The sequence below is a fragment of the Perognathus longimembris genome, chromosome 2, assembly GCF_023159225.1.
Source record: "Perognathus longimembris pacificus isolate PPM17 chromosome 2, ASM2315922v1, whole genome shotgun sequence".
Lineage (NCBI taxonomy): Eukaryota > Metazoa > Chordata > Mammalia > Rodentia > Heteromyidae > Perognathus > Perognathus longimembris.
The window spans coordinates 139990655-140004912 of record NC_063162.1 but is presented as its reverse complement, the minus strand read 5'-3'; the positions used below and the strand labels follow the sequence as shown (position 1 = coordinate 140004912).

The following is a 14258-nucleotide window of genomic DNA, read 5'->3' as shown; positions in this document are numbered from 1 at the left end:
TAGAAAAGGCCAGAAGTGGCTGTGGCTAAAGTGGTAGAGTGTTAGCCTTGAGCAAAAAGAAGCCAGGGACAGTGCTCAGGCCCTGAGTCCAAGGCCCAGGACTGGCCAAACCCCCCCCCCAAAAAAAACCCAAAACAAAACGAGAAACGATGCCAGAAAATAAATAAGTAAAACTTAAAAAAAAAACCCAGTGAGATGGATATTTCTGTTTCTCTTATATATTTATATGTAATATATAATGTATTTATTTATTTTAATATATTTATATATTATACATAACATATAGTCCATATTTACTATTATATATTACATGTTGTATACCATATCTATATATTATAAATATGATGTATTATATACAAATACATAAATATAATATAATGTATGTATTTCCTCTATATATGTAAATATTTCCATTATATAGGAGGAAGGAGAAGATAGGTAATCTTAATAATGTATTAAGGCCAGTAACTAATATTAATTGGCAGACCTGGGACTGGACACTGCAGCTGCTTAATGGTAAATTCTATGTCTGTAGCTGCTGAGCTATACTGATCATGATACCTCTCTTGGTGTTCTTTCATCTATATTGAACATACATATGCCTCTTGGGCATATGTAATGCTGGTGACATGACTGTCCCATATTTATGAGATGCCTTAATAAAGGTCTATAGCTATTTTCAACTTGTTAAATAGGAAGATAGATCTGACCTCTCTGAAGATGTCTGTATCCTTCTGTCTTTATGATGATATAAATGCATGTGTGCACATAATCCAGAGGATAGAGGTTGGTAGTACAAAGAGAAAGAGCAACGAATCAAGTGTTCAAGAGATGCACACGTTTCTGGGGGAAATATATAAAGAATACAGAAGCAAAAGAGTAAGAAAGTTTGCAATAAAAGATAGGAACAAAAAAGGGAAACAGAATGTATCTATGTAATGTTTTACTCTTGCGAGACTGGTGGACAATAAAAGCAGCAAAACTAAAATTTTTGTATATTTACTCAAATAGACCATTGATTAATAGTAGTTTGGTTTGAGATGTGGACAGTATATTTTAGAAGTAAGGCTTTAAGAATTTTCACTAGCCAGTTACCAGTGGCTCATTCCTGTAATCCTAATTATTCAGGATGTTGAGATCTGAGGATTGTGGTTCAAAGCCAGCCCGGGTAGAAAAGTCTTGAGATTCTCATCTCCAATTAGCCACCAGAAAACTGGAAGTAGTGCTTGGCTCAAAGCGGTAGAGTGCTAGCATTGAGCACAAAGAGGCTCAGGCCCTGAGTTCAAATCCCATGACTGACCTTCCTTCCCCCCAAAAAAGAATTTTCACTGATAATCACATCTATACTTCTGTCTATTGATATAGTTTTCTTCCTCTTTTGGTTATTAATCCATCTAGGAGATGGCCCACTGTTGCTATCAATGACCACTGGTCTTTACAGTTTGGTGTAGGATCTAGTATTGTATAGATATTTAATACCTATACCTATTTATAGGTATTATATAGATATTGAATATCAAATACATATTGTTTGTATTTGTATAGACAAATAAAATAGTCTTCAATGTTGAGAAAATTTGAAGGGCTTGTCTCAGAAAGTTTAGATCAAGAAAGCTACCTGAAGGGCCAGGACAAGGTGAATACGAAATTTGTACAGGATCATGAGTAAGACAAAGAAGAAAAGGATGTTCTCACTGAAGTAGGTTTGTTGTCATGGTTACTGGAAAGCAAAATTATTGGAACTGAACTCACTCTGAATGAGTGATGTGAGTAGTTGCCAATCCAGGCACACAAGGTGACATAGCACCAATCATGCTCTTAGCTTTTCACGTGATCTTTTTTAAAAACAACAACACATTTTTATTTCTAAGGAATAAAATATCTAAGAATCTGGATTATTTTCATTGTTGGCTATGACATCTGGCAAGAGTATAAGTTTTAAATTATCATTGCAAAGCAGAATTACACCTACACGAAACTCAGTAACATCAAATTGAAACAATGTGGTATTTTTGTGGATAAGGAAAGTCAATGGACTTCTCTATGGTGGTCCAGGGACACAGGGGTATAGCACACAAATATGGGAAGTCCTTTGTGATGAGTAAACTAGTCTCAGGGAATACATTATAGTTTTGACTATAAAAATAAAGTTTTCTGTCCAGGTGTGAGTGGCTCACACCTGTAATCCTAGCTACTCAGGAGGCAGAGATCTGAGGATCACAGTTCAAAGCTAGTCCAAGAAGGAAAGTCAGTGAGAATCTTACCTCCAATTAACCACTAGAAAACTAGAAGTGAGACTGTGGCACAAAGTGGCAGAGCACTAGCCTTGAGCAAAAAGGTTCAGTGCTCAGGCCCTGAGTTCAAGCCTCACAACCGACAAAAACAACAAAAAAAGTTTGGAAGCTGGAGCTAAAGAGATGCTCAATAAAAGTATGTTGAGAATGCGTAAGTGGATCTGTACCTTAAAATGGTGGAACTACTCTATTTTCTCTAATTTATTCTACTGTCATTCTAGACCTGGAATGAGTTTTTTTTTTTCTTTTCTTTTTCTACATTCAATAGGAATTGCTTCCAATTGGGTCCTAAGTATACTGTATAGGGCTACAGAGTTATTTTTTCCAAAATGGAAAATTGCCTTACTATTTATTTGATTTCAAATAAACTAATATATGGTCATAGCAAAAAGAAAAAACAAGGAGACACTACCCAAACAAATGGAAACTAAAAATCATACTGCTAATCCCCCTGAGAAAATACCCACTCCTGTGACAGACGAGGAAGCCAATGTCCAGAGCTAGAGGGGGAGGGAGAAATGCCCTTTGTGTTCAGATCGGAACCTGGATTTAGATGGCTCTTGATTTCTGGTTCTGGCCATCTGTTTCCTGGACACACCCTGCACTTTCCCATTAAAGTTGGCTGGGCCATAAAGCCTGACCTTCATTACTCCCATCACATCAGATTAAAAAAAAAACAAAAAAAAAAAAACCTTTGAAGGATGCATATGAGCTTACCAAACCCTATATATCAGAACTAGAAGGTTTAGCTTGAAACATGTAAATGTAAAGTTAGTAAATATATATATATATATATATATATATATATATATATATATATATGAACATCTCTCTGGGGGAATAGGAGAGGAGAGAAGGAATATAATATAACAAAGCAGTAATACAGAAATAAGTCTCATTTAAACGAGATTAGGATAAATGTATGTCATTAAGCATTCCTAACTATGCTTTACTATATACATATGGTTCAAGACTAACATTAAAAGAAGACAGATCCTTATATATCGATCACACACACACACACACACACACACACACACACACACACACACACACACACATCCCTGGAAGGAACCAGTCAAGTAGGTGATGGATAATTCATAGGTAAAGTCTTGGACCTGAGGAAATCTGATCATTTCTCTCCCTCGCAGCATGGTTCCAGTCAGTTTTACCATTCCTCTTATATCCATTCCCTGTCTTTTGATATAAAAAGAAAAGAAATGGAAAATGCAATCTAACTTGATATCTTTATGGCCGCATCTTTCCTCCTGAGTCATAGCCTAGCTCCTTAGGTCTGCAGTGCCTTCACTTGACCCATTTCCCGAACACCCTACACTGTGATTTCCTACCATGTCACAAGATAATATCTTTTAATCAGCACAGTTTTCTTCCAGCCACAGCACAGACAGAGATCTGGTTGGTACTTAATCAATGTTTGCTATTTTGTTTAAAATATTTAAAGCTATTTTGGCCCCAGGAAAACCAAAGGCATGAGAATACTGGATTGTAAGGATGATAGATGTACTCTATTGGGACAAGGTATTATCTATAAACCTTGGGCACCCACTCAGCCCCGGGTCTTAGTCATTCCTTGCTATTTTGTCTCCTGTGATGATCCCATTCCACAACCCCTTCATGACCTCTCACTCTTGGCACATCTGCTTCCTTGAGATGCCACCTTTGGTTCTGTGTCATTACTATTTGGTGTCATGTATCCAAATTGACTTCTCTAATAATTTTTTGTTTTTTTCTTAAGAAGCAAAGGTAAGATTTCCCATCTCAAAGTACTTGGAAGAAATCTCGCTTTGGGTGTGATTTCTACCTGAAATTACACATGACTCTCATGGTCACCCAGAAATAACAGTCTTTTCCAATTCTCATATGTTGGGCAATGCAGAAGTCTTCCTTCCAGCATTTCAGCTTACAATCTTTGGAATTTCTTGGAAGTTTTCTCTCTCCTCAAAGGCTTGCTAACTCTCTCTCTTTCTCTTTTTCTAAAGACTCTCATACATGAGTTCTTAATTGTCATAGCCAGTGCCTTGCTCTAGGACCAATTCTAGCAGTGCTGCATCTACAGAGTCTAGTCCACTGACCATCACTCTTCAACGCACTTTCATCCCACGCAACTCCTTTGTTACATCTCTTCATCTTCCTTTTGTGTGAAACAGAAACACACAAGATCCATAACACCAACTCTTTTTCCTAAACATCCAACAGGTTTCGTGCATCTGGATTTGTGTGTGTGCGTGTGTGTGTGCGCGCATGCCAGTAACTGAGACTTGAACTCAGGGCCACATGCTCTCAATGGACTTTTGTGCTCAAAGCTAAATCTATGCCACTTGAGCTACAGCTCCACTTGCAGATTTTTGGTTAATTGGAGATAAGAGTCTCACAGACTTTCCAGCCTGGGCTGGCTTTGAACTGTGATCCTTCAATCTCAACTTCCTTAGTAGCTAGGATTACAGGTATGAGGCATCAATGAATGGCTATTTTGTTTTTGCACTCAATTAAAAATTTTTTGCATTCTTTAAAAAAATTTTTTATTTCTTTATTGTCAAAGTGCTGTACAGAGGGGTTACAGTTTCATACGTAAGGCAGTGCATACATTTCTTGTCCAATGTGTGACCTCCTCCCTCATTTTTCTTAATTTTTATTAGAGATTCAAGTTTTCAGTTGTTTTCTTCATGAAGGAATGGATCATCTTTTTTGTAGCTTTTAATTTTTTAAAAAAAATTTTATAGTAAGGGTGATGTATAGAGAGGTTATAGTTACATAGGTAAGATAATGAGTATATTTCTTTCCGAGCAGTGTTCATGGGGCTGTCTCCCTGGGATTTCTCGGAGGCAAAGCTGAGTTGATTGTGAGAGCATAGTTTCTTATTCTGAATTCCTGATCAGCTTTCTCTGAAGAACATCTAATTCTAAGTGCATTAAATTGCTCCGAGGCATAAAATGTTAAGATGCACGTTTACAGCCTGCATTTCATAAGTCAGTGTTTTATTTCCCAACCTGCTTTTAAAGCCACTGCTACAGTGGTCTTGTACAGCAGGGCTCCTTCCCACCACACCCACGGCCTCCCCAGCAGCGCAGACCACCGGGGCTAGTCACCTTGACCAGGGAGAGTCTAAGGCTTGCCTTTCTAAGAAGAAGGAACGCTTGCTACAAGGTTCATGCGGGACTTTTTGTCTTTATTGTTTAGGCTGAAGATGAAGTTCCAATATTCAATGTCTGGCATCTTTCTATCATTTCAATATTATGAGTGCATTTTCAAAGCTCAATTCGCACATTGCCTTTGTCATTAAAAATTCTGCCAGGGAAAGCATTGATTAAAAGCAACTATTTGACTCCTTTTTCTTTATTTTTACCTCTTTCACACTCTTTTCTTTTCCTTTCTTTCTTCTCTCTTTCTCTCTCTTTCTTCTTGTAATGTTTATAATCTCAACCATTAGGAAAACTTTCTGTATGAACTTTTACCATGTGGCATGCAATATGCCCTTCAGAGGAAAGAGTCTGGAGGACTGAAACCAGCATTGTTAATGATCAAACACAAGCAGGGACCAACTTTACCTTTCTGCTTCCAGCCGCATTTCCTCCCTCTTTTGCCTCCTGAGTTCTCTGCGACGTTCAAAATCATCCATGGTGAGGTTTCAGGTGTAGGGAGCCCAGATAAAGCCTAGATGTAAAGAAGAGGAGACAGAGTGAGCATCAGTCCCAGGCAGCCTTGTTCAGCACTGGATTCCTCCCTCCCAGTTTCCATACCCTCCATCTTTCTTTACTCCTCAGAAAAATTCCTTAGAAGTCTGATAAGGTAGCTAGTGATCAGCTTCTGACCCCTAAGTGGGGTTTAGCCTTGTTCCTAAAACTATCAGAGACAAGCAAGATCCCAGGATTACATGGAAAAGAAAGAAAGAAAGAAAAAAAAAGACACTGTAAGAAAAGCCACCAGGAGTCAGAAATATTGGTGGACTGACTTGACAGACAGACTTTGTTCTTTGTAATTTGTGGGACCCCACACAAAAGTTAGGTAAAAGTAAAGAAAGAGAAAGACACCAGAAATTAAAAGGAGGGCAAGAAAGGGACCCAGAGCTACTAAGAAAAGTAACAGAGACCTAAAGTGATATGGCATCTAGATACATTTGCATATTCTCACAGTAACTACCATCAGAATGTTAATAACAGCCTAAACCTTGAGACTGTGACTACATTGCACCATGAAACAGCATTCTCAAAAGCAGTTTCATTGTGATGAAATTGCCTTCAGAGCTGAAAAAAAAACCACAAAAATCCCAGCTCTTTCTTGAGATGTAATCCATCTAAAAAAAAAAATGTTTTTTACCCTTTCCTACCTCCTTTGTGATGGTTTTAATTCCAGAAAGATCTTCTCTTTCCAGCTTTTCAAATGAGGAGGCTTCTTCCCTTGTGTTTTTGTGCCATGGAATCAAGTATTCCAGAATTTCCCTGCAGCCCCCAAACCTAAAATGACTACCAGGAAAGGGGAAGCAGGCTCTCCTCGCTTTGTTTACAGAGCTGTCAGTGGTTAGTTAAACTCGGCCTGGAATCTGGCATTTAAGGCCTGCTTGAAGATTGTTTCCTGTGTGGAGAGGGAGGCCTCCACTTCCTCCGCAACCCGGGGCTCTGCAGCTCTCGCTTCACAAAATTCTTTCCAGCCCTTTCTATGGACACGAGATGAGCTATTTGCCCAGCATAAGAAAAGCAGGCAGAGTCAAAGCCTAAAGGCATCATGCTATGGCGTGTGTGTGCGTGTATGTGTGTGTGTGTGTGTGTGTGTGTGTGCGCGCAAAACTTCAATTCTGAAACCCAGTTCACAAACACAAATAAATAAATTCACAAACATAAACTGCCAAATTCTTTTATTTTCAAGAGCTTCTTTCTCTTCTTAAAAAAAAAAAAACAACAACCAATAAAAAAAAAACCCACAAACAAAAAAATAAAACCTTAGCCAAGAAAAACAAAACTATGCAATGTTTGGCTTTCCCTCCCACCTACCCCCCCCCCCACCTCCCTCTTCCAGGATTTTATTTACTCTGCTTCCAAAACTTTAGAAATTCGAATTTTGGTTTTTATGTGGGGTTTTAAAAAACTGTAAGATTTTTTTCTCTCATTCGGACTAAGAGTACTTCTTAAGACTGTGCTAACGAGGAAGAAAGGAGTTCTTTTGTGTGTGTGTGTATTTTTAAACGTGGAGAGAAAGCCTCACAGGGGACCCTCAAGCCACAGTCTTCCCCCCCCCCCATCTCTCTCTGTTGGCACTAGCTCCTGCTCTGAGAGAGTCTGAAACAGCTATGAGATGAGTGGAAAGGGAGCTTGGGTATAAATGCCGATACAATGAGGCAGTAGACTCTTTTCTTGAATAACTATAGTGACCACACCAGATACAGCCAGAGAGCTGTCTGGATATACATTATTTTACTTGTTTTAATGCAGCCTAGTAGCCTGGTTGAGCATGCTCAAAAGTTTTCCTGTCTCATCCAAGATAAACAGGTGTTCTGACTGCCTGTCAACCCTTGCTACACCTATACATCTGCTGCAGGTGATGAGGGAGATGAAGCTGGCCCAAGATGCAACAGCTTGCCACAGGTCTATCCACCCATGAGCATAGTGTAGTCACTTTTCCCATTCCCATTGGCTCTCTACCCACATGAATTCTTTGTCTACTACCCATTCAGTCTTCCTGTTCCTCAGTTTTTATTTCTTACTTTGGCATATTTTTCATTTTCGTGTGTGTGTGTATGTGTGTGTGTGTGTGTGTGTGTGTGTGTGTGTGTGTGTGTGTGTGTCGTGGGGCTTGAACTCAGGGCCTGAGTACTGTCCCTGTGCACGGTGCCCTTGTGCTCTACCACTTTGAGCCACGGCTCCACTTCCATTTTTCTGGTGATTGATTGGAGATAAGAGTGTCATGGACTTTCTTTCCCAGGCTGGCTTTGAACCACAATGTTCAGATCGCAGTCTCCTGAGTAGCTAGGATTATAGGCATAAGCCACCCGTGCCCAGCTCTATTTCTCATGTTCTGACCATGGGAAAACTATCTGTTGATTGGCCATGGGGAGACACCAAGGGGGGGGGAAGAAAAAGAAAAAGAGAGAGAACGTTATTCTATGCAACTCATCTCTGTAGACCAATGCCTTTTGGAGTTTGCTCTGTGGATATCAGGTGGCTCTAGCTAAAGGAGGAGAGAAAGTAAAACACGTCTGTGTAACTCTTGGTGTGTGTGTGTGAGAGAGAGAGAGAAAGAAGGTGTGTATATTTGTGAAAATGGTTCTTGGTTGGTCTGAAATCAAGGTATCTTTATATAACAACTTTTCTCTGGCGTTGTTTCTGTGTAAGAGGAGCCATGTCTGGCTCCTCTGGATAGAACTGTAAGTGATTCCCTCCCTCCTGCCCCTTTTAAGAGCAGCAGCTTACATGTCCCCAGTTGGTAATACTTCATTTCCTCCCTACCTCCAGTCAGGGATGAATTCTTTCCATCAAAACTGGTTAGGAAACAAAGTCCCAACCAATGAAGTGATAAAGTATCAAGACAGAATGATCCTAGGCCCAAGGAAGCTCTCAGGTGTCACTATTGAACAGAGTAGCAAGGAAGAGAAATGCAGCCAAAGGGAAGTACACATTCATGTGTTTGAGAGTGGTAGAAGGTATGGATCTAGTCAAGGTATGTTATATGCATATAGGAATATGTTAAAATGAAACCCCTTGCAATACAAATGGATGCTAGTAAAAATGGACAAAGAAGAATAAAACTCGTGTGTCATAGGCATGGAATAAATTAATGCAGCCTCAGAAATTAATGAACACTAAAGATGTACTGTGCGACTGGCTGGCCATCTTTTAAACTTAAACACTTTCTTCATTCATAGAGTTTTAAAAATTTGTTTCTTAGACATAGTTTCTTTATTTCAGAACAGAAACTGCATTTCCCTTATACTTCTCCCTCCTCTATCCTGTCCACTTTTCTCCTAAAATTGGGTTAATTTGTTCCCCCCTCTACAAAAAAATTAAAGTCTAATCTCCAGTATCTCAAAATATGGCCTTATTCAGATCATGACAGGATGAAATTGCTAGGATGGAACCTAGTTCAATAAAAGACTGTCATATTAAAAGGAGGGAGATGTGATACAAAAAGGGATGCAAAGAGAAGAGATATTGTGACGATACAAGGAGGATGTTATGACAACACCTGCTGCTTCCACCTGAGAGACATGAATGGCACAACTCTTTCTCTAGTACCTTCTGAGAGAGCATGATCTTGTCTACCACTTGACTGCATACTTCCAACCTCCACAAATGTGACACAATAAATGATTCTTGTTTTAAAACACCCAATCTAGGCTACTTTGTTGGAGTAGCATATGTTTCACATCTTGCAATAGTGCTGGGTACATATTTTATAATGAACAACTCTTCACCTTTTACCTTCTCCATATCCCCAATTACTAACAACCTCTGATCTTATGTTTCGTTAGCTTTTTGGCTTTTCTAGAATGTCATATACTCATAACCACAAAGGTGTGTTGGGGCCTCTTAAGATTGGTTTCTTTCAGTAACAATATGCACGTCAAGTTTTTCTCTGTGTCTTTTTACAGCTTGATAGCTCTACTGGGATATTTCTAAAATGTGTGGTCTTATTTTATTTACATAATAAATCTGTGAGGTAGCTATTATAATCATTATCTTATAGCATTTCAAAGTATACACTCAAAAATGATTATAGTATTCTGAGGCTAATCCAGGACTTGTTTTCCATTCTAGAGCTTAATTAAGAGCATCCCAGAGAAGGTCTAAGTGGATGATTGTCAGTGATCTCCATTTTAACTATTAGATCACAAGAGCTTGAACCAGAATGATCTTATAAATTACATGTGCCTTCAGTTTCAAGCCCATTTAAATCATAAAACCACCAACTCAAAGAGATCTCAATTACATTAGCCTTCCAAATATTTACTGAGTGTCTGTTATTTTATTATTAGTGCTTCTTAAGTCTCACAAGTAGGGATAGTCCTTTATTTGACAGGGTAACTATATACATTCATATCTTAAAAGTTTCTTCTAGGTAGGTACCATTAGTTCATTCTTGTAATCTAGCTACTTAGGAGGCTCAGATCCAAGGATCATGGTTTGAAGCCAGCCCAAGCAGGAAACTCTGTGAGAACCACCAACAAGTCAGAAATGGAGGTGTGGCTCAAGTGGTAGGAGCACCAGCTTTGAGAACAAAATCTGTGACAGCACCCAGGCCCTGAGTTCAAATCCCAGGACCTTAAAAAATTTCATCCCATGTATCATACAACTTCTTCCTCTATTTCTCTATATTCATCTATATTCATATTCTCTATTTCATATTTCATCTACATTCATATTCTCTATTCCTATTCTTTATTCTGTATATTTGTCTTCAACAGAACTATTCTCAAAATCAAGTCCTCCAGTGCTCATGACCATTCCTACAAGAGGCTCTGTCAATTAGTCATCATTTTTCATCCACTATAAATTTCATAATCCAACTACTTCAAGTAAGCCTCACAAAAACATTTATACCAACGATTTTCAATAAACATCTGTGAAGTATTACTGTGTTCCAATTTGCCATGGCACTAGAAATGGAATATGAACAAATCAGAAAAGCTGTTTGCTTTCCTAGAAAGTCTATTTCTTTGTCTGTTGGGCTTCTATAGCTTGGATGTAGTTTGTTCTCCAAGCCCTGTGCTAGAAGTTTGGTCTCTGACGTGAGGTTAAGAAGTGGGAACCTTTAAAAAGTGGAGCCTGTAAGAAGTTGGAAGTCCCATGCTAGGCTTGCCTGTGGAAAGGGATTAAAGTTCTGAGGGAGAGGGAGAAGAGCTGGTTAGTTCCCTCACCAGAGTTGTTAGAAAAGAGCAAGAGTAGACCCTTCCTGTCCTCTGGTTTCCTGTCCTGTCTTGTGATCTCTCCCTCTTCTCACGTGTACCCCTGCCATTGTGATGTCATCACCCCTGCCATTGTGATGTCATCACCACGAGGCCTTCACTAGAATAGCCAAAATATAGCCATGCTATGCTGCTGGATCTCCAGAACTACAAGCTGCATGAACTTCTTTTCATTATCAAGTATTCAGCCTCAGGCATTTGGTTATAGATGGAAATGACATTTTACACAAACTTGCTATGCCTCTTCAACCTGGTTCACAAGCATTTTCTACTATTTGTGTTTAGTTTTTAGAATTTGCAGCTTTGTGTGAGAAGGAAGCATATTTTGTCTAACAATCTGGGCTGGTTTCAGCCAGGCGATTACTAAAATGCAATGATGCTTCTCTTCACCCAGTTCTGGGTGATGGCTGAATGCCATTCACTTCAGTAGATTCCCCATCTTTGTTTCAAATGATCTTTACTTACATCAGCCTTTTAATTGCACTCACCCGTAAAACTTGGGTAAACAGTGACTTTGACTCGGTCGTAGGAGACAGGAACAAAGCTCTCTGAGCTTTGGATAGACATAGTTGTGCCAGATTATACTCATATGCCTGACCTCATATGCGGCCTTGTGTGGCCGGCCTCCTTTCTAGGAGAGATGTACCTAATGGCTCATATTTCCTCCTTTCTTGGTAAAAATGATCTGGGTATTTAACCTTCCTTTCAAGCTTATAATGGCCACAGCATCCTACATTTTAAAAAATGCCACATTTTATTACCTCTCAGATGTATTTTATAACTTTCTACCCCTTCATTTTCATTCCCTCTATTCTGTTCCTCTTTACTACCCACATTCTATTTGGTCCTTTATCTCTGACTCCAATTTCATTTCCTTCACAATGCTTTCCTACAGACACTCACTTAAAAGTGAGGTTCCCTTCCTTGAACACACATAATTCGTTTTGATCATTAATAATCACTGACTTAGACCACCTCACTCATCAATTGTTTTCTCCAAGTAGCATTCAAGAAAATTTAAACCAATGTTTTACCTTCCATATGCTTTTATCCTTAAGGCAACTTGTGAATAGAAACAGTCTTCTTAAATCATTTCATGACTGGGTCATAGCATCTGACTTGAGTCTCTAGATATTTGTATAAGATTTTACCATTTTGAACATGGAAAATGTAATTCAAGCTGATTCATCTCTCTGGATTTTATTAGCTGATCAGTGTTTATAAAATGAATCAAAGGCATTGGTACTAGATTATATATGAATCTCAAAAGTTATATAAACCCACATTTGCAGTAGTTACGCAGTAAATCTGGCAGTGTTTTCTTTATAGCTGTAGAAAATGAACTTTTGTCCTTAAAAAAATCAATTTATCAGCCCACTTTGCTCTTTTCTGAACTGAATGGTTCATTTGGGACTCAAAACCCAAATAAACAAATGGATTGTAATGTACAGTTTGGACTTAACTTTTGCTCAACCCTCATTATCTTGTTCCAAGATCTCTGCTACTTAAAAAAAATACAAGCGGCCAGGTGTTGTGGTTCATGCCTGTAATCCTAGCTATTCAGGTGGCCAAGATAAGAGGATCATGGTTCAAAACCAGTTCAGGCACAAAAGTCCACAAGATTTTTGTCTTCAATTATCCAGCCAAAAAAAAAAAGTGGGGGGGGGGATGGCTGGGGATATGGCCTAGTGGCAAGAGCACTTGCCTCGTATACATGAAGCCCTGGGTTCGATTCCCCAGCACCACATATATAGAAAACGGCCACAAGTGGTGCTGTGGCTCAAGTGGCAGAGTGCTAGCCTTGTGCAAGAAGAAGCCAGGGACAGTGCTCAGGCCCTGAGTCCAAGGCCCAGGACTGGTAAAAAAAAAAACCACAAAAACAAAAACAAAAAAACAAGCTGGAAGTGGATATGTAGCTTAAACAGGAGATCCAGTCTTGACTGAAAAAGCCAAGTGAGAGCACATTAGGTCTTGAGTTCAAGCCCCAGTATTGGCATGGTCCCCACCTACAAGCAATCATGGAAACATGTGTTTGCTGAGACCAGCCACATAGAAATAAGAACCAATATTAGCCCGAGGAGTGTTGTTTGCTCAAGTTCTCTGTTTCCCTAGCCAGTTCAATCCAAAACACAAAGCTCTACTAAGAACAAGTTAATGAGTTAATTACATTTCTCAGTCTGTGAAATGGGAAAACCAACACATATATCACTCTAAAAGCAATATCTTTGCACTCAGTTAGGCAATTTAGTTTTGTGAAATCTAAATTTAGAGGGCAACATATTTAGGGGCTGTAAGTCACATCTTAAAATATTACCATAAATAGCATGGAGGAATTGATATGCTTCAAAACTCTTACAGTTATCATTATTTTGTTTCCTAGCAGAAAGAGGAAATATATCCACCTAAAGAAACGGCATGAATACATATAGAACTTTCATGCTGGCTCCTGAAAGTATTTATATTGGGATTCATCTCTAAAGAAACGTGTAACTTGCTTAAGAAAGTGAGGAGAAGTGAACATTTGGAAAAAAATACCTTCCATTGTTTATTCAGAGCGGAATTATTATTATTATTATTATTATTATTATTATTATTATTTTGCCAGTTGTGAGCCTTGAACTCAGGGTCTGAGCACTGTCCTTGGCTTCCTTTTGCTCAAGGCTAGTACTCTGCCACTTGAGCCACAGAGCCACTTCTGGCTGCTTTCTGTATATGTGGTGCTGGGGAATTGAACCCAGGGCTTCATGTATATGATGAGGCAAGCACTCTTGCCACTAGGCCATATTCCCAGCCCCCAGAGCGAAATTATTTTTCCCTGACAAAATCAGAGAATTAGACTGCAAGACACGAGTTAATAGTAAATTAGAATAGGCATGTGTTCACTGATATTCTTATGACCCATAGGAAATAATAAATGGCAGGCATATGAACAGGTGCAAATTTTCCACCAATTGTGTCCAAGTGAGGAAAAACCCACACCCTTGCTACAAAAAGAAAGTAAGACCTGTAGGAGTAGCTGGGAATTTAGCTTAGTGGAAGGTCACTTGCCA

The 14258-nt window shown here is 39.0% G+C and overlaps 1 protein-coding gene across 3 annotated transcripts in view; it reads right to left on the bottom strand.

Annotated features, from left to right (window-relative positions):
* Positions 1 to 14258, bottom strand: part of Cald1 (caldesmon 1) — a 183283-nt gene that overhangs the window by 94172 nt on the left and 74853 nt on the right. For all 3 annotated transcript variants that reach the window (XM_048340258.1, XM_048340260.1, XM_048340259.1), the window contains exon 3: positions 5861 to 5966. In XM_048340258.1, coding sequence (XP_048196215.1) covers positions 5861 to 5931 — 71 coding nt within the window. In that variant the 5' untranslated portion in view covers positions 5932 to 5966. The remainder of the gene's footprint in view (positions 1 to 5860; positions 5967 to 14258) is intronic.